At 43.7% G+C, this 25,065-nt stretch overlaps 1 protein-coding gene across 2 annotated transcripts in view; it reads right to left on the bottom strand.

Moving 5' to 3' along the window:
- LOC106585607 (adhesion G protein-coupled receptor A2) overlaps positions 1–25,065 on the bottom strand; it is a 68,358-nt gene that overhangs the window by 25,080 nt on the left and 18,213 nt on the right. For both annotated transcript variants that reach the window (XM_014172011.2, XM_045706773.1), the window contains exon 3: positions 11,490–11,561. In XM_014172011.2, the coding sequence (XP_014027486.2) occupies positions 11,490–11,561 (72 nt within the window). The remainder of the gene's footprint in view (positions 1–11,489; positions 11,562–25,065) is intronic.

Genomic DNA, 25,065 nt, shown 5'->3' with positions numbered 1-25,065 from the left:
TGGATTGTCTTGGCAAATGAGAAATGCTTACTAACAGGGATGTAAACATATTTGTGCACAACATTTGAGGGAAATAACCTTTTTGTGCATCAGGAACATTTCTGGGATCTTTTATTTCAGCTTATGAAACATGGGACAAACACTTAACATGTTGGGTTTATATTTTTGTTCAGTATATAAGGGAAACTGCTGGTGCACTCACTCTCTTTCACCAACAGCCTTCATACTATCTTTAGCCATCTCGTCTCCTCCCCTGCATCGTATGGTAAAATTGTTTAAGTTGGCCTAGTTCCTAACCCTAACTTCTCAGAATGGCAGAGACGATTTCAAGGTCTGTTTCAGCAGGGCTCAAGCACAGCTTGAGGAGCTCCTGTCTCTACTTTACATAACTGATGTTATCGGGGTAAATATGAATGAATAGGACACAGTATTTCAGAGACACAGTAGACTTATTTCAATGTTATCAAGGACTTTAACCCTCTGCTAAACTCTCCCTCTCCACATCTGCAAATTCCCATGCCTTTCTTGACTTATGATGACCAGGAGTTTCAATGCAAACGTCCCCTCATTCTTAGCCTTCTATATACATCACAAACAAGTGTGTATTTCCTGTTCTTAGCTTAAGTGGCTTTAACTATGCAGGAAGTGAAGGGAAAAGGAGGTAAAACAGGCCTACTGCAAACCAAACATGTCTTACACACAAGCCATCCATATATTTATATGTACATATTCTTATTCATTCCTTTACACTTGTGTGTATAAGGTAGTTGTTATGAAATTGTTAGGTTACTTGTTAGATATTACTGCACGGTCGGAACTAGAAGCACAAGCATTTCGCTACACTTGCATTAACATCTGCTAACCATGTGTATGTGACCAATAAAATTAGATTTGATTTGATTTGAACCATGGTTAGAATAGCTATAAATGGCTATGAAGGAAATGTATAGGTTCCGGAAGAATCACGTCCAAAAGTGTTTGTTTTTTTGACAACTTTCAAGTGTGTGAACTGGCCCCATCCTGTTTGGCAGAACCAATCCCATGCAGCTAACTTAGCTCTTCCTTACCTGTCCACGACAGTGCTCCTGCTCCTTCACCTATCCACTCTATCTCTCCCCTCTGTTCTCCCTCTCCACTTTGGGCTCCATCTCTCCCTGTAGGGTGAGCAGCCTGGTAATGAGGGACCCTTATGCCCTGGCTGTCCTGTGTCCCATGGTGCAATGGGGCCCGGTTGGACAGGAGCCAGACCCCCTCTCTGCTCATTATTCTCATTACCTCGCCTCAAATCAGTGCAGGACAGGCCACTGGGATCTGTCCACAACTCATAAAGGTCCCTGCTCGTTAGTGGACCCGCCTCGTTAGGGCCTGCGTCAGCTCCCATCAGAGACGGTGTGCTGCGAGGAGGTGGAGGTACCAGGAAAGGTGTGTGAGAATGTGTGTGTGAGGGTGTGTGTATGTGTGTATGTGTGTACACTAGAACGCTAAGTGTCATACACTTGAAAGCTGAAGATGTCCTGTAAGAGGGCAAAACAAACATAACTAAATTGCTCTCTGCTCTTGGGTGGCATGACAGTTTACGAAGGCAACAGCTTTGAGGAGGTTTAGCCCAATGAAAGGGCTAACTGTGTGGAGGAATCCACAGTGTGGCCTGCTCTGCTCTGGTTGGAGGAGGGGTTCCTGTCCTGTAGCTGCGCTTTTATACTTAGAACAGCAAAGCTCTGATTATACTCAGCTCTGCCTCTGCTTGGACTACTGCTTGAAACATGGCTGAGTAGGCTGGGAGGGACAGCATTTCTGTTTAGACATCTACTTCTTACAATTATGCATGGAGGAGTTTGGGATGCCCATAATAGGACACACACAGAGACAGACATTGAAGTTGAGACTGAGATACACTGAAAGTGTGGGTGCAGTTGACTGTCTGGTTGCCCTCCTGACTTTGGGGAGGGGCTGCTGTGGTGTTATTCCCTGGTGTGTGTTCACCCGGCCCTCGTGGGCTCCTAGCTAGCACACAAGATGGCATAGCAGTCAGACGTCCTTTGTCCTCGTCTTGTCGTGTCCCGTGTATATATATATTTACATATTTTCTTCGCATATCTTTTTATATATTTTTTTCTTCTAAAAACTCTACTTCAAAACATTCTCCTGCAACCCGCCTCACCAATTGTTTTAAAAAAAAGTATTATTCACCTCAAATCTGAAATCCACAACAGAAGCTAGCCAGAAGTTAGCCAGTTAACGTTAGTATTCAGCTAACCACAGTTGGCGGTCATCAGCTATCCTTTAGCTCGAAAAGCTATCGCCAGTTTTTGTACAACACGACTCAGACGAGTGCATACCGGACCTATTTTCTCTCCATATCCCCGGATTTCTACCACAAGCTCTGGACATTTACACCTGGATCTTGCAGCTAGCTAGCTGCTATCCGAGTGACTATTGGCTAACGTCGGGCCCGGAGCAAACATCAATTATTCCGGAGCTAGCCAGCTGAAGAGCTCCATCAGCCACTCCTGGGCTACAATCACCTATCCGTACCCGTTTTACTGCCGATGCGGAGCCTCACCGGGCCTTCACGACTGGACTACCGACGTTATCTGCTCGAGGGAGTTATCCAACTGGCCCCTCTGTCGCGACGTAACCTGAACGCCCATCTGCGGCCCGCTAATTGTTAGCTGTCTTATCGGCTGCTATCTGAATAGGTCTATCGGACAATTTTCTTGGGCCACTATAACTATAACGATTTTGCCAATTGGATTGGTCCCCTCTACCACACGGAACCCCACTAATCTACCGACGGAAACGCACAAGGTGGCTAAAAACAGCATCTTCTGCCAGCTTGCTACCCATGGCCCGGCTAGCTGTCTGAATTGCCGTGACCCCAACCAACCTCACTACTCACTGGACCCTTATGATCACTCGGCTAAGCATGCCTCTCCTTAATGTCAATATGCCTTGTCCATTGCTGTTCTGGTTAGTGTTTATTGGCTTATTTCACTGTAGAGCCTCTAGCCCTGCTCATTATACCTTATCCAACCTTTCAGTTCCACCACCCACACATGCGATGACATCACCTGGTTTCAATGATTTTTCTAGAGACAATATCTCTCTCATCATCACTCAATGCCTAGGTTAACCTCCACTCTATTCACATCCTACCATACCTTTGTCTGTACATTATACCTTGAAGCTATTTTATCGCCCCCAGAAACCTGCTCCTTTTACTCTCTGTAGGCGACCAATTCTCATAGCTTTTAGCCGTACCCTTATCCTACTCCTCCTCTGGCGATGTAGAGGTGAATCCAGGCCCTGCAGTGCCTGGCTCCACTCCTATTCCCCAGGCGCTCTCTTTTGATGACTTCTGTAACCGTAATAACCTTGGTTTCATGCATGTTAACATTAGAAGCCTCCTCCCTAAGTTTGTTTTATTCACTGCTTTAGCACACTCTGCCAACCTGGATGTCCTAGACGTGTCTGAATCTTGGCTTAGGAAGACCACCAAAAACTCTGAAATCTCCATCCCTAACTACAACATTTTCAGACAAGATAGAACAGCCAAAGGGGGTGTTGCAATCTACTGCAGAGATAGCCTGCAGAGTTTTGTCCTACTATCCAGGTCTGTACCCAAACAATTTGAACTTCTACTTTTAAAAATCCACCTCTCTAAAAACAAGTCTCTCACCATTGCCGCCTGCTAGAGACCACCCTCTGCCCCCAGCTGTGCTCTGGACACCATATGTTAACTGATTGCCCCCAATCTATCTTCAGAGCTCGTGCTGCTAGGTGACCTAAACTGGGACATGCTTAACACCCCAGCCATCCTACAATCTAAGCTTGATGCCCTCAATCTATCAATGAACCTACCAGGTACCACCCCAAAGCCGTAAACACGGGCACCCTCATAGATATCATCCTAACCAACTTGACCTCTAAATACACCTCTGCTGTTTTCAACCAAGATCTCAGCGATCACTGCCTCATTGCCTTCATCCGTAATGGGTCAGCGGTCAAACGACCTCCACTTATCACTGTCAAACGCTCCCTGAAACACTTCAGCGAGCAGGCCTTTCTAATCGACCTGGCCCGGGTATCCTGGAAGGATATTGACCTCATCCCGTCAGTAGAGGATGCCTGGTTATTTTTTTTAAATGCCTAACCCTCACCATCTTAAATAAGCATGCCCCATTCAAGAAATTTAGAACCAGGAACAGATATAGCCCTTGGTTCTTTCCAGACCTGACTGCCCTTAACCTGTTGTGGTATAGGGGGCAGTATTTTCACGTCCGGATAAAAAACGTACCCGATTTAATCTGGTTACTACTCCTGCCCAGAAACTAGAATATGCATATAATTAGTAGATTTGGATAGAAAGCACTCTAAAGTTTCTAAAACTGTTTGAATGGTGTCTGTGAGTATAACAGAACTCATATGGCAGGCCAAAACCTGAGAAGATTCCATACAGGAAGTGCCCTGTCTGACAATTTGTTGTCCTTCTGTTGCATCTCTATCGAAAATACAGCATCTGTGCTGTAACGTGACACTTTCTAAGGCTTCCATTGGCTCTCTAAAGCCGCCAGAAAGTGGAATGGGGTGTCTGCTGTCTCTGGGCAAAGTTCAGCAGCTCTTTTTGTGAGTGGTCAGCCTGGGGACAGTGAGACTGAGATGCGTGTTCACGAGACTTCTCAATTTTTTTCTTTCAGCCTTTCTTTCAGATTTCGTCCCACCTCCCCTAGAGAAGTTAACCTGTTAGGGCTAGGGGGCAGCATTTGCACGTCTGGATAAAAAAAATGTACCCGATTTAATCTGGTTACTAATCCTACCCAGTAACTAGAATATGCATATACTTATTATATATGGATAGAAAACACTCTAAAGTTTCTAAAACTGTTTGAATGGTGTCTGTGACTATAACAGAACTCATTTGGCAGGCAAAACCCTGAGACATTTTCTGACAGGAAGTGGATACCTGATGTGTTGTATTGACTTTAAACCTATCCCATTGAAAAACACAGGGGCTGAGGAATATTTTGGCACTTCCTATTGCTTCCACTAGATGTCACCAGCCTTTACAAAGTGTTTTGAGTCTTCTGGAGGGAGATCTGACCGAACAAGAGCCATGGAACGATGATGTCCCATTAGACACCTGGCGCGCGAGTTCATGTTGGGTACCCTCGTTCCAATACGTTATAAAAGAGTATGCATTCGTCCACCTTGAATATTATTTATGTTCTGGTTAAAAAAGGCCCTAATGATTTATGCTATACAACGTTTGACATGTTTGAACGAACGTAAATATATTTTTTCCCCTCGTTCATGACGAGAAGTCCGGCTGGCTTAGATCATGTGCTAACAAGACGGAGATTTTTGGACATAAATGATGAGCTTTTTTGAACAAAACTACATTCGTTATGGACCTGTGATACCTGGAAGTGACATCTGATGAAGAGAATCAAAGGTAATGGATTATTTACATAGTATTTTCGATTTTAGATCTCCCCAACATGACGTCTAGTCTGTATCGCAACGCGTATTTTTCTGGGCGCAGTGCTCAGATTATTGCAAAGTGTGATTTCCCAGTAAGGTTATTTTTAAATCTGGCAAGTTGATTGCGTTCAAGAGATGTAAATCTATAATTCTTTAAATGACAATATAATATTTTACCAATGTTTTCTAATTTTAATTATTTAATTTGTGACGCTGACTTGACTGCCGGTTATTGGAGGGAAACGATTTCCTCAACATCAATGCCATAGTAAAACGCTGTTTTTGGATATAAATATGAACTTGATAGAACTAAAAATGCATGCATTGTCTAACATAATGTCCTAGGAGTGTCATCTGATGGAGATTGTAAAAGGTTAGTGCATCATTTTAGCTGGTTTTATGGTTTTGGTGACCCTGTCTTTGACTTGACAAAACATTACACACAACTCTTGTAAATGTACTGTCCTAACATACTCTAAATTTATGCTTTCGCCGTAAAACCTTTTTGAAATCGTAAAACGTGGTTAGATTAAGGAGATGTTTATCTTTCAAAGGGTGTAAAATAGTTGTATGTTTGAAAAATTTGAATTTTGACATTTATTTGGATTCAAATTTGCCGCTCTTGAAATGCACCTGCTGTTGATGGAGTGCACCACGGGTGGCACGCTAGCGTCCCACCTAGCCCATAGAGGTTAACCAACACAAAAACATCCTGTGGCGTTCTGCATTAGCATCGAACAGCCCCCGTGATATGCAACTTTTCAGGGAAGTTAGAAACCAATATACACAGGCAGTTAGAAAAGCCAAGGCTAGCTTTTTCAAGCAGAAATTTGCTTCCTGCAACACAAACTCAAAAAAGTTCTGGGACACTGTAAAGTCCATGGAGAATAAGAGCACCTCCTCCCAGCTGCCCACTGCACTGAGGATAGGAAACTCTGTCACCACCGATAAATCCACTATAATTGAGAATTTCAATAAACATTTATCTACGGCTTGCCATGCTTTCCACCTGGCTACCCCTACCCCTGTCAACAGCACTGCACCCCCCACAGCAACTCGCCCAAGCCTTCCCCATTTCTCCTTCTCCCAAATCCAGTCACCTGATGTTCTGAAAGAGCTGCAAAATCTGGACCCCTACAAATCAGCCGAGCTAGACAATCTGGACCCTTTCTTTCAAAAATTATCTTAAATTGTTGCAACCGCTATTACTAGCCTGTTCAACCTCTCTTTCGTGTCGTCTGAGATTCCCAAAGATTGGAAAGCAGCTGCGGTCATCCCTCCCTTCAAAGGGGGGGGACACTCTTGACCCAAACTGCTACAGACATATATCTATCCTACCCTGCCTTTCTAAGGTCTTCGAAAGCCAAGTCAACAAACAGATTACCGACCATTTCGAATCCCACCGCACCTTCTCCACTATGCAATCTGGTTTCAGAGCTGGTCATGGATGCACCTCAGCCACGCTCAAGGTCCTAAACGATATCTTAACCGCAATCAATAAGAAACAATACTGTGCAGCCGTCTTCATTGACCTGGCCAAGGCTTTAGACTCTGTCAATCACCACATCCTCATTGGCAGACTCAATAGTCTTGGTTTCTCAAATGATTGCCTCGCCTGGTTCACCAATTACTTCTCTGATAGAGTTCAGTGTGTCAAATCGGAGGGCCTGTTGTCCGGACCTCTGGCAGTCTCTATGGGCGTGCCACAGGGTTCAATTCTTGGGCCGACTCTCTTCTCTGTATACATCAATGATGTCGCTCTTGCTGCTGGTGAGTCTCTGATCCACCTCTACGCAGATGACACCATTCTGTATACTTCTGGCCCTTCTTTGGACACTGTGTTAACAACCCTCCAGACGAGCTTCAATGCCATACAACTCTCCTTCCGTGGCCTCCAACTGCTCTTAAATACAAGTAAAACTAAATGCATGCTCTTCAACCGATCGCTGCCTGCACCTGCCCGCCCGTCCAGCATCACTACTCTGGACGGTTCTGACTTAGAATATGTGGACAACTACAAATACCTAGGTGTCTGGTTAGCTCTCCTTCCAGACTCACATCAAACATCTACAATCCAAAGTTAAATCTAGAATTGGCTTCCTATTTTGCAACAAAGCATCCTTCACTCATGCTGCCAAACATACCCTCGTAAAACTGACCATCCTACCGATCCTCGACTTTGGCGATGTCATTTACAAAATAGCCTCCAATACCCTACTCAATAAATTGGATGCAGTCTATCACAGTGCCATCCATTTTGTCACCAAAGCCCCATATACTACCCACCACTGCGACCTATACACTCTCGTTGGCTGGCCCTCGCTTCATACTCGTCGCCAAACCCACTGGCTCCAGGTCATCTACAAGACCCTGCTAGGTAAAGTCCCCCCTTATCTCAGCTCGCTGGTCACCATAGCAGCAACCACCTGTAGCACGCGCTCCAGCAGGTATATCTCACTGGTTACCCCCAAAGCCAACACCTCCTTCAGCCGCCTCTCCTTCCAGTTCTCTGCTGCCAATGACTGGAACGAACTACAAAAATCTCTGAAACTGGAAACACTTATCTCCCTCACTAGCTTTAAGCACTAGCTGTCAGATCAGCTCACATATTACTGCACCTGTACATAGCCCATCTATAATTTAGCCCAAACAACTACCTCTTCCCCTACTGTATTTATTTATTTATTTTGCTCCTTTGCACCCCATTATTTCTATTTCTACTTTGCATTTTCTTCCACTGCAAATCTACCATTCCAGTGTTTTACTTGCTATATTGTATGTACTTCGCCACTATGGCCTTTTTTTTGCCTTTACCTCCCTTATTTCACCTCATTTGCTCACATTGTATATAGACTTATTTTTCTACTGTATTATTGACTGTATGTTTGTTTTACTCCATGTGTAACTTTGTTTTGTTGTATGTGTCAAACTGCTTTGCTTTATCTTGGCCAGGTCGCAATTGTAAATGAGAACTTGTTCTCAACTTGCCTACCTGGTTAAATAAAGGTGAAATAAAAAATTAATTAAAAAAAGGTTCTGAGAACAATATGTTTCTTAGAGTTTGGTGAGAGCGTGGTTATCCTATGGTTATTTTTCATACAACCTTCCCACAACATTCTGGGAATGGTGTAGGATACCCAGCTAGCACATAAAAACCTTAGTTGTTATGTTTATGAGGTGGGAATTTCAGTACTTCAGCATAACATTTCCTACAGGTTTCTTCATGGTTCTATTTAAAGTAATGTTCTCAAATTGTTCAGAGAATGTTAAGAAACAACGTTCTTCTGTTGGAATTTCAGTACTTCAACATAACGTTTTCTGCAGGTTTAATCATGGTTCTATTTAAAGTCATTTTCTCAGAACATTAAGAGAACTTTCAATAGAAAACACAAGAAAACATTAGTTCAAAGAACATTTTAAGAACGTTTTTTTTAACATATCCATTCCATTCTCAGCATCAACAAAACTATCCTCTATCTGTTAAGTATGTTAAGGTGTGTTAACCACACCCACTAATTGGCTACACCTGATTTTAATGAGTGCTTGTTTCCTTTGAAATGGGGTCTTGTTGAATAGACTAAAATGAACAGCTTGGTATGAGTTCCAAAAAAAATGCATGCTAGCTCCATTCTGGTAGCGCAGTGGACTCATTCCATGGATAGAGAACGTAAGATCATAGGTTTGAATCTCAGTGACGCAATAAATAAGAAATGTGTTTGCATGGTTAATGCCTAAGCAAAGGAATTTCCATGTGTCCTATCTGTGCTTGGAGTTCAAAACAGTTGAGCTAACAACTTTATTAAAAGTCTTATTGAAACATGTTCTTAGAACGTTATTTAATTACTTTCAAATAACCTATAATTTCCATTCTCAGAACGTTAATTAAACCTCCCAGGAAAACTTTCAGGGAACCATAGTAAAATGTTCTCAGAACCTGCCTGCAACCTAAAACCCAGAACAGACAAAATGTTAACTTCTGTGCTCAGAACATTTTATCAGTCAGGAAACGTATGGCTTTGTTCCCAGGACCAATGGGAAAACATAAACGTACGTTCCTAAAACTTCCAAGGAACCAAATGTGCTAGCTGGGCTGGCTTCTATAGCACTGACCACATATATGAGTAACTGCTCGCCACTGGACCAAATGACAAGCACATGTCGACAACAGACTGGAAATAATGAGAAAGACCTGAACGGTGACCAAGCTAGAGACAAAACAAAACAACATAGCAACTCGCAGGGGGAGCAGCACAGTAGGTGGACAAAAAGCTAAATCAATCTTGCAGTTGGGTTTTTTTACTTCACATCTATCTATCTTTGCCCAGTTAGATTTTTATTATATCAAGTTGGTATATTTTAATATGAAAATAGTTGTTTTCCCATGAGCTCATTTTTTATTGTAGGTCGTGAAATGCTCAATTACAGAGTGTGGTGCACAAGATGAGTGAGCAGACCTCCATTGCAGTGTGTCAGAGGGCTGGTGGAGGTCTGAGGTCTGAGCAGAGGAGTGAAACAAGTCCTGTTGTGATTTATACAACATGTCCTCTGTGTGTGTGTGTGTGTGTGTGTGTGTGTGTGTGTGTGTGTGTGTGTGTGTGTGTGTGTGTGTGTGTGTGTGTGTGTGTGTGTGTGTGTGTGTGTGTGTGTGCATGCGTGTTTGTGTGCAGGGGGTTCTTGTTCTGTGTCTCTCTCACTAGGTCATGGTTTTAGCACTGTAAGCCTGCTCCACCCCTACCCCCTACTAGTTTCACCACTGTCCCAGGTACAAGGGCCTGCTAGTGGTCAAGCTCAGGTTACCCACCCCACAAACACCATGGCATTCTGGGGGGCCTTGTCTGCACTTGCAAAAACAAGTAATACCATCTAATTTTACATCAAACAAACAATTCTGCCCAAGCCTCTAGTTTTCCAAAGCCCCATACCACTAATCAAATCTCAGCTACACCCGATCTAACAATAAAGGTCATAAAGATGATCAAACTAAGACTGAATAGATGAGGCTCTAACTTTGATTAGTAGAGAGAGTAAGAAGAAGGTAAGAACATGGTCACACAGGAGTGTTCTAGTCCGGTTTAGCTCACTTAAAAGAGGGTCAAACAGTTTCAGCAGATTTTGCTCTTTTTTCAGAGCTGTCATGTCTGTGTTGAGCTCCAATAGGTAGGTACTAACAAGCTAACAACTGCAGCAAATGACCATATTTGCCTTTCTTCCAACATTTTGGAAAAGCTTGTTAACTTCATTGGTGGCAGCTCAGAGACGCATGTGGAACTAATATCGCTTAAGCACCATCTCCCCCCCCCCACCCCTCCTCCAAAACTGCTGCCTCCTAGACATACACAGGCAAGAGTTTGCCCCATTCCATATTGTACAGTACATCACTGGAAGACCACTGTAGACTATCCTTTTGTTTGACGCAATGTAAAACTCCCTTCCTCAGTATCACTCAGCATTTATATTTCTGTTCTTATGTTTACAACAGCAGGGACAATTTGTGCCACTGATGAAAATCAAATCCTCAGAGGACTCAAATGTCATCTAAACTGTAAGGAACAATAAGAAACAGCCAGTGGACCAGCTAGGCAGCGGGACCCTACATCCACAGGGTAGAGCCAGCCAGCTGCCTGCCTCAATCTGAGCTACAGGCAGTGCAGGCAGCGCCAACAGCCTCCTCCTCCCATGGAATCCTCTTATCTTGTCCTGTAGAGCAGGGCTTCTCTGATAATGACGAATGGTGGTGTAATTATGTGATCTCTTCCACATAACTCTGTGATAACCACACTGAGTGTTTCATCCTCCCTGCTGGAAGCCAGCCCACTGGATAGCAGAGCTGCGAGAAGCACAGATCTCCCTGATACCCTGTCTCTGTGGGACTGTGGGCTCCGCAACACAGGGCCATATGGGCTACAAGCACCCAACCCGTTGGTGTTAAACCTGCCAATGTTAAACCTATGAGAGAGAACCCAGGACAGACTCATTCAGATTTAGTGAAAATCACAAGCGTTACTCACAGTTTCTGCAGGGCATAGAGTCCAACAAAGGATCCATTTCTCAGAACCCTGATGCGATTGTTGCTCAAAATTCTGTTAAAAAAAGGAGCAAACCAAGATATCATTAGTATTGTGCTTCAACAAAACATTCAAAATCACAAAGACACACGTTCATCTCATACTTAGCCTACCTAAGGTTTATTAGTCAGACCCATATAGAATATGAAAGGAGTAAGGGCAATAGCAGAAAAAGAGACGTCCAACAACTCAACTGCCCAGAAAATGGGTTTCAGATAAAAGTATGACTCCTCTAAGAGGGTCAGAATCTTCACGAGAGGATAAATAAACTGCACGAGCAGCAGTCACACGTGACCACCCTGGCCAGAGACACTACACAAAGCTGTTTCCAATTCATCCTAAAGACTAAATAGGAGACAGAGATTGGGATTGGGGGTGGAGGGAAGGAAGCTTGTGATAATCATCCTGGATACATTTTTACATCAAAAGCCAACGGCGTTCACATCAAAGGAAAGTCCGCACTCGTCATGACAATTACCCTTTTCCCTATTGGCAAATAATTTGGCTTATAGGGCCCTTATCAGACAAGAGTGCGAGGGGCTTTCTAGGACCAGCCTGCACTGAGCAGAGCAGAAGATCTACTTTGTCTCAAGGGGCATCATAGGAAACTGTATTTACAGTGATCAGCCAGCCCATACGGACCAGCTCAGATGGACAGAGAGGCTCCTCACAACAGAGCCCGCCAGCCTAGCCCCAGACACAGCCAGGCCTTCACAGGGTCCACTATGACATTCCCTATCGGTGTAATCTGCTCAGGAGACACAGTCCCTGGTCCTGAAGCCTGTACTCCTACTACCCTACAAACCCCTGTGTCGTGGGTCCTGTCAGGTTGGTTGTGTGTCATGGGTCCTGTCACCTCGGCTGTGTGTCTGCAACACCATGTCTTTGTGACCCTGGCCCCTCAGTGGGGTAGCAGGGTACAGCAGGGGCCCGGCTCAGGCGACAGCCCCCATCATTAACACGCCCCTCAGCCTCATGCCGCCTTCTCCCCATTCCCCGGGGCACTTAATGGGCTGTTTGTGAGATGAAGTGTGTTTTTAATCGAAGGTGAGGAACATAACCGAGCGGAGCACGGGTGTGTGTGTGTGTCTTTAAAAGAGGGAGCTGACTGGGAACAGCATTTCTTGCCACATTAATAAAAATACAACCCTCAGCCCTCACCTCCTCACCTTTTAGTTCACTTAATGAGCAAATGTAACGAGCAGCACCAACCGGTCACTTTTCCAACTAAGGGGTTGATAATGAATACATTGGTCATTAGTCACTAAATCAGCACTGTAAGAAATTAACTATATATTTGGTAGACATATACATTACATTTACACCCATTTTTTTACCTGCAAAGTGTCTAAAGCTATCTATCCGTCTACTTAAACTATATAATGTTTTCCCTTCCTTTTTTGCTGAACCAAATTATATTCAAATCCATATGCAAATAACAATGAATAGAAAATGCAGACTCTTGTGTATTGTGGTCGTCCTAGGGCGTAAACTGAATTTGAACCTGTGACTCCCAGTCCTGAGGTCTCATGCGTCAGTTAGACACAGTATCTCTCATATAACTTGATGCAGGCCTGAGATGAAAGCTACAGAAGATCCGGAACTGCCTGAATAATTCAATACAGATAGCAGAGGAGAAAGTCACGTCTGGCAAAACAACAAGCCATTTAATTCAACACAGACAGTGTGTGTGTTCATCTTCATCATTTTGCACAGGTTAGCTTTTTTCATCATGAATCTTGTTCTGAAAGCAGCTCTGCAGAGCGGTCACTAGTGGGCACAGCCACAAAGTCATAAAATCGGATTTTACACCTAACCCTAACCTTAACCACAGTGCTAACCATAATGCCTAACCCTAACCTTAAATTACATTTTTGTAATCAATATTTCTACTACCGCATGGCAAGTGAAACCGGAGCGCCAAGTCTAGGACCAAAAGGTTTCTCAACAGCTTTTACCCCAAGCCATAAGACTCCTGAACAGGTAATGAAATGGCTACCCGGACTATTTGCATTGTGTCCCCCCCCAACCCCTCTTTTACACTGCTGCTACTCTCTGTTTATCATATATGCATAGTCACTTTAACTATACATTCATGTACATACAACCTCAATTAGCCCCACTAACTGGTTCCCCCGCACATTGGCTACCCGGACTATCTGCATTGTGTCCCGCCACCCACCGCCCGCCAACCCCTCTTTGTTTATCATACTCGCTGTTTATCATATATGCATAGTTACTTTAACCATACCTACATGTACATACTGTATATAGCCTCGCCACTGTATATATTCAGTCTTTTTACTGTTGTTTTTGATTTCTTTACTTATCTATTGTTGACCTAATACCTATTTTTTACTTAAAAATTGCACTGTTGCTTAGGACCTGTAAGTAAACATTTCACTGTATTCGGCGCGCGTGACAAATACACTTTGATTTGATTTGATTTGTACAGTATAGCCATTTTTGACTTTGCAGCTGGCCTATCTAAGGGGAAATCACTCAGTTCTCCCTCCAGGACAAGACTCATGATAAACATCAACCTGCTCTTTTTGCGTGATTGTGTACATTAAGTGTGTTGTGTGAGAGAGAAAAGTGAGTCAATCAGCTCAGAATCTAAAACTATTAGTTTCAAGCGCATCCATTTGAACAGAAAATAATAAAACCTATTTTCTACATTGCACAGAAGAACTGGAAAGCTCACTTCAGTAAATACACAAACATGATAAAGTAAAGCTCCCGAGGAACCCACTGTTTGGAAACATAAGATGTTAATTTCCAGGAAAACAAAAGGGCTGGCGATTCAGGACATTAGCATGTAATTTTCCTATTCTAGTACACCCATGTATCTCTGATGTCTGTAGCAGAGTGCACATTGCTCTTTCACATGATCAACACAAACAATACAGAGTAGGACTCTGAGAAAGAGCGAAGGTGAGACAGAGCTCTGTAAACAGCCTGAAATAGGCTGGATGCTCCCTCCCATCAGGCTAAACAGGAAACCAGCCAATTAGCTGTTTATTCAGGACGCGGCTGACAGAGGTCAGGGGTCAGGAGGAGAGCACAGAGCAGAGCACTGTCCATGAGCAGGTGGAAGACAGGAGCGACCGGAAGAGAGAACAAGCAAGGGATATGAGAAACCTAAACTCCTACATCAGAGTACACAAAGGCTGTATAGAGAATTAGTGTATTTTCAGAAGCACTGGAGATGAGCGAAGTCTGAGCTTAATTGAAAAAGCATGGATCACATACAGCATTCATCACTGAAGTGAAGAGAAGGAGGGGAACTCTACTGCTCACCCTCAAATTGATAGAGTGGCCTGTGTTGTTTGAATGGCCTGCTGCGTCTCCACACTGACTGCCCCATTGACAGATGGCACATTGAGTTAGTCTGCCTCCAAATACAATTGCAGCTCTATGGTGCACAATATGAAAAGTGCACTAACTCAATCCAGGCGACCTCTAAGGTACAGCAGAGCTGCATTAGCCTCCTCATTAATTTAGCCCTTTCAGACCAGTGGCTTATCAGAGATCAGAGCCAGTAATATAATCTATATCAGCTGTGTGTAAAACCAGGGCTGCAGGTCAGCATGGGGGGACACACAAAGACACTTCATCTAAGGCCATTCAGTGAAGATCAAACACTAGCAGGGCCAATGATAAGAGCCAGGTCATCCAAGATGATTCAGCTGTTGGAGCAGTAGGCATGTTGTTAATAGAGGCTGAGTGTCTACAGGTTAATGGCCTTAACCCCGATCACAGCTCTGGTCAGGTGCACATACTCCTCTCATCTCCTCTCGTTTCTCTCCTAATAGGGATACAGTATCATGCTGTGATTACTCAACTGGATACATTCACTTCTGAGAGATGGAGAGTATACTGTAAAAGCAGAAATACAATAGAAACTGCTGGTAGCCTATACCTTAGTCATCCCTCTTGGTGCACGGCTGAGACAGTAAGTCAGAGAGATGGACACTGACTGCCAGACAAAGGGCCATGTCCCAGCAATACAAACCACAGCAGCCCCTCCCTGGGCTGTGCCACTCACTTTGTTGGTTTGCTCAATTTGCTTCCTCAACCCACAAAGCCTTTGAGAGAGAGATGAGGGCATGTCAGCATGTCTCAAATTGTATTCATTCACTGATTTATTTCTGCTCCTTCCTCTCTGGGGAGAGGGGAGGATGAATGGTGACTCCAGGCCACTGTCTGTTTCAGACTGAACCTCTTCAGCTGGCTGGATCATGGATCTGATACACTCCAACATTAGCACACACTCACACAGGTGTGAAAGAGTGGGCAGATGGAGTGTGTGTGGGAAAGAGAGAGTATGTGTGGGAGTCTGTGTCTATTTCTGTCTCTATGTCTGTGAGTGTCTCTGTGTGTTTGTACGTGTTTGCCTCTGTGTCTCTGTGTGTCTCTCTGTGTGTCTCTCTGTGTGTCTCTCTGTGTGTCTCTCTGTGTGTATTTGTGCATGCTTGCCTGCAGCTGCACTGGGTTTCAGGTCTTCCTCTGCCAGTAATCTTTTTTAGTGAACAATTGTTCCTCTGGTGGTAATCTGAAGGCATGCTAAAGAATGTACAGTACGTACACTGTATACAGCTGAAGAGAAACCTTTCAGCTATTCAAATGACAGCTGAGGGCAGAAAAACTGGTTTAGGATGAGTCTCCAGGCTCCACTTTATAAAATCCTTCTCAAACAAGACAGGATATCCTCTCTTTCAAATCGCACATATCTGTTCCCAATAAACACTGGTGTAAAAATACGTTTTGATTCTGCTCCACTGTCTCGCTCTCTTTCTAATCATGTCCTCATTTGGAGACCTTCTCTCTCTTCAATAACTGTGCTACCAATCTTACATTTTATCATTGGGACTTGCAATCAAATCACACATAAAGAAAAGAAGGGTTGTTACAAAGAAACAAACAAAAGCAAACAAAAGACTAACTAGATGATAGTTTGTTTTCCATGAATGAAGAGTCCCATGTTCCCATTACCCTGATATCTACTGCTTTCCCAAATACCCTGCCATCTTGGAGCCTTTCTCTCCCTGTCTCCACTCCAGAGGGGACTTCTGGTTTTAGTTGCATTATCCTACGGCCGACCAAAACTAGGATAACAGTCTTAAGGAGGGGGTTCTATTTAATAAGAATCCCTCTGCAGGCTAAAATGTACACTCTCATTAACCGTCTCTAACCTGCCAACCCAGCATCTCATTACAACAATAACATCAACAATCTCCCTCTCTATCATAACACTGATCATCTCCAAAGTCGTTCTGAGACAAGGGTGCAGGAGACAGGGGAGAGGGGAGGGAGGTTCAAAGATCAGCCATGGCTGTGGGCTGTCCTACTGCACACTTTTTGTAGACACAGTCCAATGGAACAACATGAAGATATGAGTACAGATTAGACACTACACGCCCAACCCCACCCCGACCAAGGCAAACAAAGTGAGGTGCAGGTTCAATGTAATAAAGAGAGTCAAACCAACTAAACACGCCACTGTTTAAACATCATTTAATTTTGGATGGACCTCTTCGCTAAAGGACCACACGCGAGGTGAAAGACAAGAACCCCTGAAAGAGTTTGGTAAAGCATCACAAACTCGGCACATGACACAAGGCGCTATAGCTCAGAGATTAAAAGACCAATAGCAGCCGCAATAAGACAATTATTCACTGAGAGTTTCTGAGCATCCAATTCAAACCAGTTTAATCTGCATGGTGATTTTATACTGAAGCGTCAGATTGTGTCACAGCAAAATGTAGCCATTTAAATCCAATAACGCATTGAAAGTAATTTACAGAGGAAACCGAATTAGGCTTTTAAAGAAGGAAGAAGTGACTTCATGTCTCTCAACGCTAAAGCAGACACAATACACCTTTGGATACATTCTCAGTCTGGACACTTTATCTAGAATACTGTAGCTTCATGTAATTAAAAACACATTTGAGTAATCTTTATTTAAGCATTAGTAATTTCATACTCATGCATTATTTAGATCTTAGTGTCCTGGCAATGCATAGGAGAACAGTTACTGTAAAGTAGAGACATGGCAGTCTATTTTTCAATAAAGACATCACAAGGTTGGAACTTGGACTGATGGTGACAGACAGATCGGGTCTGTGAATATTGCGGGTGAACCCACAATTTTATTAAAAACTCCATTACTTAACTTGGCTGTTAACAAGTTTCTCAAGATGTCTTAGTCTTTCCAAGTGCCACGTTTAATACATCAAAAGCAATTACCAAACTCCAGCACATTACGTAGCACCTTCCAACCTCACCTCATACACATGGAATGGACTCTAACAGACAAGTCCCAGCCAAAGAGTTAGCCAAAGGCTCCCTGCCCCTCTCTCTACTGGGAGAAGGGGCAATTGTCTTCAACACAAACTACTGTAAGGTGTGTGTGAGTATGTATACACACTGTACAACATGATGTTTGATCATTGGGTGGTAGAGGAATGAATCAGTGAAGCCTTTGAGTGTGACTTTCTGAATGGTTGGGGACCATTTGAACAGCTTAGCGTCTGGTTTGCAATGACAATCCACTTTTTTTGCATTAGCCAACAAGTTATGGACCAGCAGCAGGTCTGTTTCAGAGACACACGGAGCTGGTTATAGGGTTAAGGGGTGTGTTCACTTGTTAGCTGGCTAATGAGGGAGGGAGTCTGGTCACCTGCACACACACACTTTCATTGTGACATGTCACAGTCCTCAGTCCTGCTACTAATGAAGGCCCAGACCAATTACTGCTGTAAGCTTTTAGCCACAGGAGCCCCATCTCAGCAGGAGCATGTGTGTGTGTGTGTCTATGTGTGTCTATGTGTGTGTGTGTGTGTGTGTGTGTGTGTGTGTGTGTGTGTGTGTGTGTGTGTGTGTGTGTGTGTGTGTGTGTGTGTGTGTGTGTGTGTGTGTGTGTGTGTGTGTGTGTGTCTGTGTCTCTGTCTGTGTCTGTGTCTGTGTCTGTGTCTGTGTCTGTGTCTGTGTGTGTGTGTGTGTGTGTGTGTGTGTGTGTGTGTGTCTGTGTCTGTGTCTGTGTGTGTGTGTGTGTGTGTGTGTGTGTGTGTGTGTGTGTCTGAGTGTGAGATTGATGGTAAGAGAGAGAGACAGAAAAAGAGGGAGAAAGAGAGAGTCCGTGTGTGTACGATAGACCTCCCCAACATTAAAGGGCCTCTTTTCATTTGCAGGTCTTCCAGTGCTGGTAGCTCTATCCTGATGGCTAGTTGAGTGCCCTTGAATCACCATTCAGTACCCTGGTCTGCCAATGTTCCAGACCCATCACATGGAGAATCAGGTGGACAAGGGAGACTCCACAGCCACTCAGTGGTAGAAAACTAAGCCACCTCTGACAGGAAGCAGGTCTGTGTGGCCCAGGGGCACTGGCTCTGCCCTCAGAGGCCTGGGTCACCAAACTGAATGCAGCAGGCCACTGAAGGCCCTTGAGCACAACAAGCCCTTTAGCAGTAAATGCATCTTGAGCCGTGAATGTGTCCATTGTCCCTAAGCCACCAGTGTGCTTCCAGCAGGGAAAAGGGAGCTTTGCCAGACTACAAGTCCTATTTATCTCCTGTCATGTACATGAGCATCCATGTAATTGCACGTCAAATGTTTTCGTAAAATCATGTCACTGGTACTGATTGAGTTATTCAAGCATTATGGAAAAGTGAACAGAATCTCCCTGACGAGTTTGCTTGTTCTCAGAGTTGTGCAGGGTCATTCTTGGTGTGCAGTCAAAGGCTGTGAAAACCAGAAAGAGATATACAGTGTTCATCCAAATAGTGTATATCTAAGATGCTATGTACAATATTTGTTTTCCAAGACTCAGGAAAACAAAGAAGTTAAAGATAAATATAACATTGAAACTATATTGTGACAGTTGATTACAATGTGTCTCATCATGAATCTGGATAGTGGAGTGAGCTTTTGCATATTATTTGTATTGTAGAGTCGCTTATTATAGAGTATACTGCATTGTGCTTGGGTAACCAGGCGGGGCAAGGGAGTCTATATGGTTTGTGGTTACATGTGTGTGTGGTTGCATGTGCGTGTGTGTGTGTGTGTGTGTGTGTGTGTGTGTGTGTGTGTGTGTGTGTGTGTGTGTGTGTGTGTGTGTGTGTGTGTGTGTGTGTGTGTGTGTGTGTGTGTGTGTGTGTGTGTGTGTGTGTGTGTGTGTGTGTGCGTGTGTGTGTGAGACAGTCAGATGTATCCGTATGCAACAGCATATGCATATGTTTGAGTGTATGTGTGTGTGTAAAATGGCAAGCAGTCCTTCAGCAATTCCTCAGTCTAAAATTATAATTGGGGCTTTATAAACGGTCTCTAATTAGAGAGGGGAGGATGGAATACTATTTTGGATGCTGTGGCCGTGCACACCCTTCCCGCATGTGCGCACACACACACACACACACACACACACACACACACACACACACACACACACACACACACACACACACACACACACACACACACACACACACACACACACACACCGCTCCTGCGTTCAGAGATGGTCTCCCACATGGAAACAGTCTCAGGACAATTCAAGCAGCAACACTATCAATTAATGAGAAAACAAGAGAATGTTAAAAACTGCAAAGTCCAACCAAGTCAGAAACTCCATCACTGTGTAAAGTTTGTTCTTTTAATGAGGCAATTTAGTGAATCTAGGCTTTTCAAACAAGTGGAATGTGGTCCATGCCTGACTAACATTGTCTCATTGTTCTGTCTCATAACCAAGCTCTGTTTTCTGCTCCAATGCAAAGACTGCTGGGAAATGGGTTTGCTTTTACAAAGGATAGGGCCAAAATTATTCTGACCCAAATAACTTAACAATGCTGTTTGGCTAGATGGTGAGTTAGACACTGTTTGTTTCATGCAATAAATATCTACTGTAGAAATGGGTGTTGTCTTATTGAGTGGCTCTGTAACGCTAAGTAAAGTGGAATACAATCAACAGGTTTCATAACTCCACTCCAATTACTGGGTAACGGGCGTCTGTAAAGCCATTGTTCCCTTAGAATTTGTTCAATTGGACCAATTTTCACACCATGCAAATGGTGCTCATATAATTCACCAGAAAGATGTTCTTAAGTGTAAGCTTTTACAACGATGATATCTCAGTTTGTATAATTATAGTCGAAGAACCATTTATTTTTATGACACATTTAACCCATTTATCAAACATAATCATGTTTTAGTTAAAAAGAGAGCAAATGCATCATTTTCTTTTTCACTAATTCAATGATTAATTTCAACCAGTAAATCAGAACTGATGAGGGTACATTTTGAGATATTCTAAACATTTGACAAATTAAGTAGAACTATCTGAAATATGTCCAACACTAAACATACAGGTGGATATTCTTACTATCTTCAGATATCAATACTCAGTATCACACAAACACTTACACAGAAGTGGTCACACACACAAACTTGTGACGGCATGCATTCTCAGCACGGACACCCACCACCTTATTCTGTGGGTCTGCAGTCTACTGCTCCCAAAGCAGAAACTCTGGAGGCCATTTCTGTGGTTCAGCACGGGGAAGAGAGGGGAAGGGGAAGACAGACAGATGGGTAGGGGCTATAACTGGAGAAGAATAACCAGAGAGTCATTTTCTTTTTGGAGTAAGATAAGAAGGAGCTGTATGAAAGGAAACACTATAATAACAAAAGTCAATCAAGGGTGTAATGTTGCCATGACAACATATTTCTCTGTTTTTGTCAAGTCTGAAGATCGTGGCCTTTTGAGCAACCATCTAAAGTGATGAATGTACACCCTTGTAACTTATCCAGAACGTCGCAGCCCGTCTGGTGTTCAACCTTCCCAAGTCCTCCTACTGGCTTCCAGTCAAAGCTCGCATCCACTACAAAACCATGGTGCTTGCCTACGGAGCAGCAAGGGGAACTTTCCCTCCTGACCTTCAGACTATTGCTTGAACCCTACACCCCAACCAGAGCACTCCGCTCTGCCACCTCTGGTCTCTTGGCCGTCCCACCCTTACGGGAGGTTAGATCCCGCTCAGCCCAGTCAAAGACCTTCTCTGTCCTGGCACCCCAATGGTGGAACTAGCTTCCCCCTAGCTACAGTATCTTAAGATGAATGCACTATCATTAAGTCTCTCTGGATAAGAGAGCCTGCTAAATGACTAAAATGTAAATGTAGGAATTCATCAGAGATGGACAAACGAAAACATACAGTAGATATCAAATAAGTGTTATTTCTAGAGCTGTGACTTTTCCCTTGAGCCCCCAGTCAGGCAGGGGTCCTGGGTATGTGTGGCATTGACAGGTGCTGAGGCTGTTCATAGTGCCCTGGGTATCCAGTGTCAGGCCTTTGTTTTTATTTTTTGTATTAATTTATTGCTGACCAGTGCCCCACCTAGGGCTGTGGGGGTCACACAATTTGGTCAGCCGGGTTTTAATTCATTGTAAGGCTGCCTGACGTGACTCTAATGATGATTTGAAAAAAGTCGCTTGGAAGACATGAGCTCTGCATTGTTTTTTTGCGCAGGTTGTACACACAACATCAGTCACTCATTCCCAATTTGACAAGCACTTGATAATGCATTGAATTTCCCGGCGGCATCCCCTTTGTGTGGCCGTAATGTATTCGAAAAAAATCCATGCCTTTTGCGGCCAATGGCCACTGTGCACTTCTCCCTGAGTTCTGCACACTCCATCACATGATCGGGTCTTTCTCACAGGCTCCAAGTTTAAAAATAAAAAATTTTACCGTTATTTTACCAGGTAAGTTGACTGAGAACACATTCTCATTTACAGCAACGACCTGGGGAATAGTTTCATGGGAGAGGAGGGGGATGAATGAGCCAATTGTAAGCTGGGGATGATTAGGTGGCCGTGATGGTATGAGGGCCAGATTGGGAATTTAGCCAGGACACCGGGGTTAACACCCCTACTCTTACAATAAGTGCAATGGGATCTTTAATGACCTCAGAGAGTCAGTACACCCGTTAAACAGGCTACAAGTGAAGACAGACTCATTGGGGACATAACTGCGTGCGTCCTTATCCAATTCTGAGGTGCATGTTGAAGATATTTGAAGAACTGTCCATATTTGCTTTTCGTCAGCCAACAAGATGAGTAGGCCTAACGAACAGCAAAAACACTAGCCTGTGTCAATCTACTATCCCCATAGTACAAAGGTTCACCTATTCTATTCTGTGCGAGAAATAAATGTTCCAAACTTAGTCTGGGACAGTTGTGGGATACAATAGATCCAAAATTAATACAACCACTAGCATCAACAAAAACCTTTTTACGCAATGTGGCTGACGCAACAGATCAGAACATTTACCTTAAAATGTTGATAAACTATTAGGCTATTTCTTCACATTACAAGCACAGATATGTGCACATGGTAGTAGGCTATAAGCACGAATGTTCCATTAGTGGAAAACACCATTATCAAGTTTTTTCCCCGTACATTTTATGGTGAAAATTATCTTCCCAAACTTGAAACTCACGTGCTGCTTATGTATGCCAGTTAGACTCTATGCCCGTTGTAAAGCAGATGAATGTGTTATTTGGCCACTATAGTTGTGATACAAACCTTTTTAAAACATATAAGCCTATGAGCTAGGCTACCTGAGGTGTGATTGGAGGTGTGATTAAAAAAAGTAGCCAAAAAAAAGACATTGTTTCTTATGCTGGGAAATATATATATATAATATATAATTCACATGTGACAGGGTAATATTTTCACCGATCAGACTATTCATGATTTAATCTTGTCTTTACATATATTAAGTAATATATGTTTGAAATTTGTTTTGATTTAGAATGGACCATTATCATGCACCTGTATCGAAACAGGGTCAGTGGAAATAAAAACAAAAGGAATAGGCACTTAACAAATGAAGGACACTTTTCCCAGTGGTATATTTTCAAGCCAGCCAGGTAGGCTATACTCCTGTTGTAAATATAAGAAATGTGCTTAATATTAGGAAAGTTGAGAAATAAATATAGTAGGCCTAGCCTATAGAAAGCTGATCCTCTAATTTCTAGTAGAGGCCACTATCACGCCCTGATCTGTTTCACCTGTCCTTCTGCTTGTCTCCACCCCCCTCCAGGTGTCGCCCATCTTCCCCAGTATCCCCTGGGTACTTATACATGTGTTTTCTGTTTGTCTTTTGCCAGTTTGTCTTGTTTGTTCAACTCTTTTTCTCGCCCTCCTGGTTTTGACCCTTGCCTGTCCTGACTCTGAGCTCGCCTGCCTGACCACTCTGCCTGCCCCTGAGCCTGCCTGCCATCCGGTACCTTTGCCCCTACTCTCGATTAACGACCTCTGCCTGACCTGACCCTGAGCCTGCCTGCCGTCCTGTACCTTTGACCCACTACTCTGGATTATCGACTCCTGCCTGCCTTGACCTGTCGTTACCTGCTCCTGTTGCTGTAATAAACATTGTTACTTCAACGCAGTCTGCATTTGGGTCTTACCTGAAAAGTGATACCATCACTCTGTTTTCTCACGCAATTGCATAGCCTATTGAAATGTTGCGCAACATGAGCTCTTTGGCTCTCATGCAGTGTTTGATTATATTTTCGATTACATTTGCATTGATGTCAGAGTGATTAGAGGAACAGTAGAGTGCTGAGTACCAGGCAGTTAGCAAGTTTGGTACCAGGACCTCCGGGAGGGGTTCAGGCTACTAATGGCTACTAATGACCATCAGGAGCATCAGAGCTTGGAGAAGCATAATTACCATGACTTAAAGGTCATGTGGAATTTGACTACCTTCATGACTCGTGACCGACGATATGGCGGTAATTCGGTCACCGCAACAACCCTAGTGCCACTTAACATGTGTGGACGTAGGAGAGCCCACTCCCCCTCCTCTCAACACCTTTCCCCACATAAATAAATCCTCTCCCAGCAGGAATGCCTGTGTGTTCCGTGTGCTCCACAACTTCACAACTTTTGGAATTCTCTCTGCTGATAAGATGGCTGTTGAGACATTTCATCGACATACTCCTGTCTCAACACATATTGACTCACAGGCCCAACACAAACCAATGGCACTTTTGATAACCCCACACGGCCCACCCCACTCCCAAGATGGATTTCGTTGGATGGTGTATACCATGTGTATCCCGTACATACGACTAATAAAACTTGAAACTTGAAGATCACAATGTTGGATGGATGGATGGGAGACACTATAACACTCCCATTAGAATCCATATAGACAGTGGTGCACAGTAGGGACAGAACCCAGGCCCTACCTCGCCCACGCAGGCAGAGAGCAGCCTCACTGCAGCTGTCTGAGGGGGTGTCCTGCTGCTACACATTCCTCTCAGTGCCTGCTGACGGCCAAGGACAGGCATTGGTGCCGCCCAGCCTGCCACACCTCACATCTGCGGCCACTCCATTGGGTTGGCACTCGCTGGACCAAGGTCATCAGTAACAGGCAACAGTGAAAACAAATGGCAAAGGAGGGGAGAGGTTTTGACTTTTATAAAAGCATAAATTATAACCACCCAGACTTAT

Source organism: Salmo salar, chromosome ssa24, assembly GCF_905237065.1.
Source record: "Salmo salar chromosome ssa24, Ssal_v3.1, whole genome shotgun sequence".
NCBI classification, from domain to species: Eukaryota; Metazoa; Chordata; class Actinopteri; order Salmoniformes; family Salmonidae; genus Salmo; species Salmo salar.
This window is presented reverse-complemented; position numbering and strand designations above follow the sequence as displayed.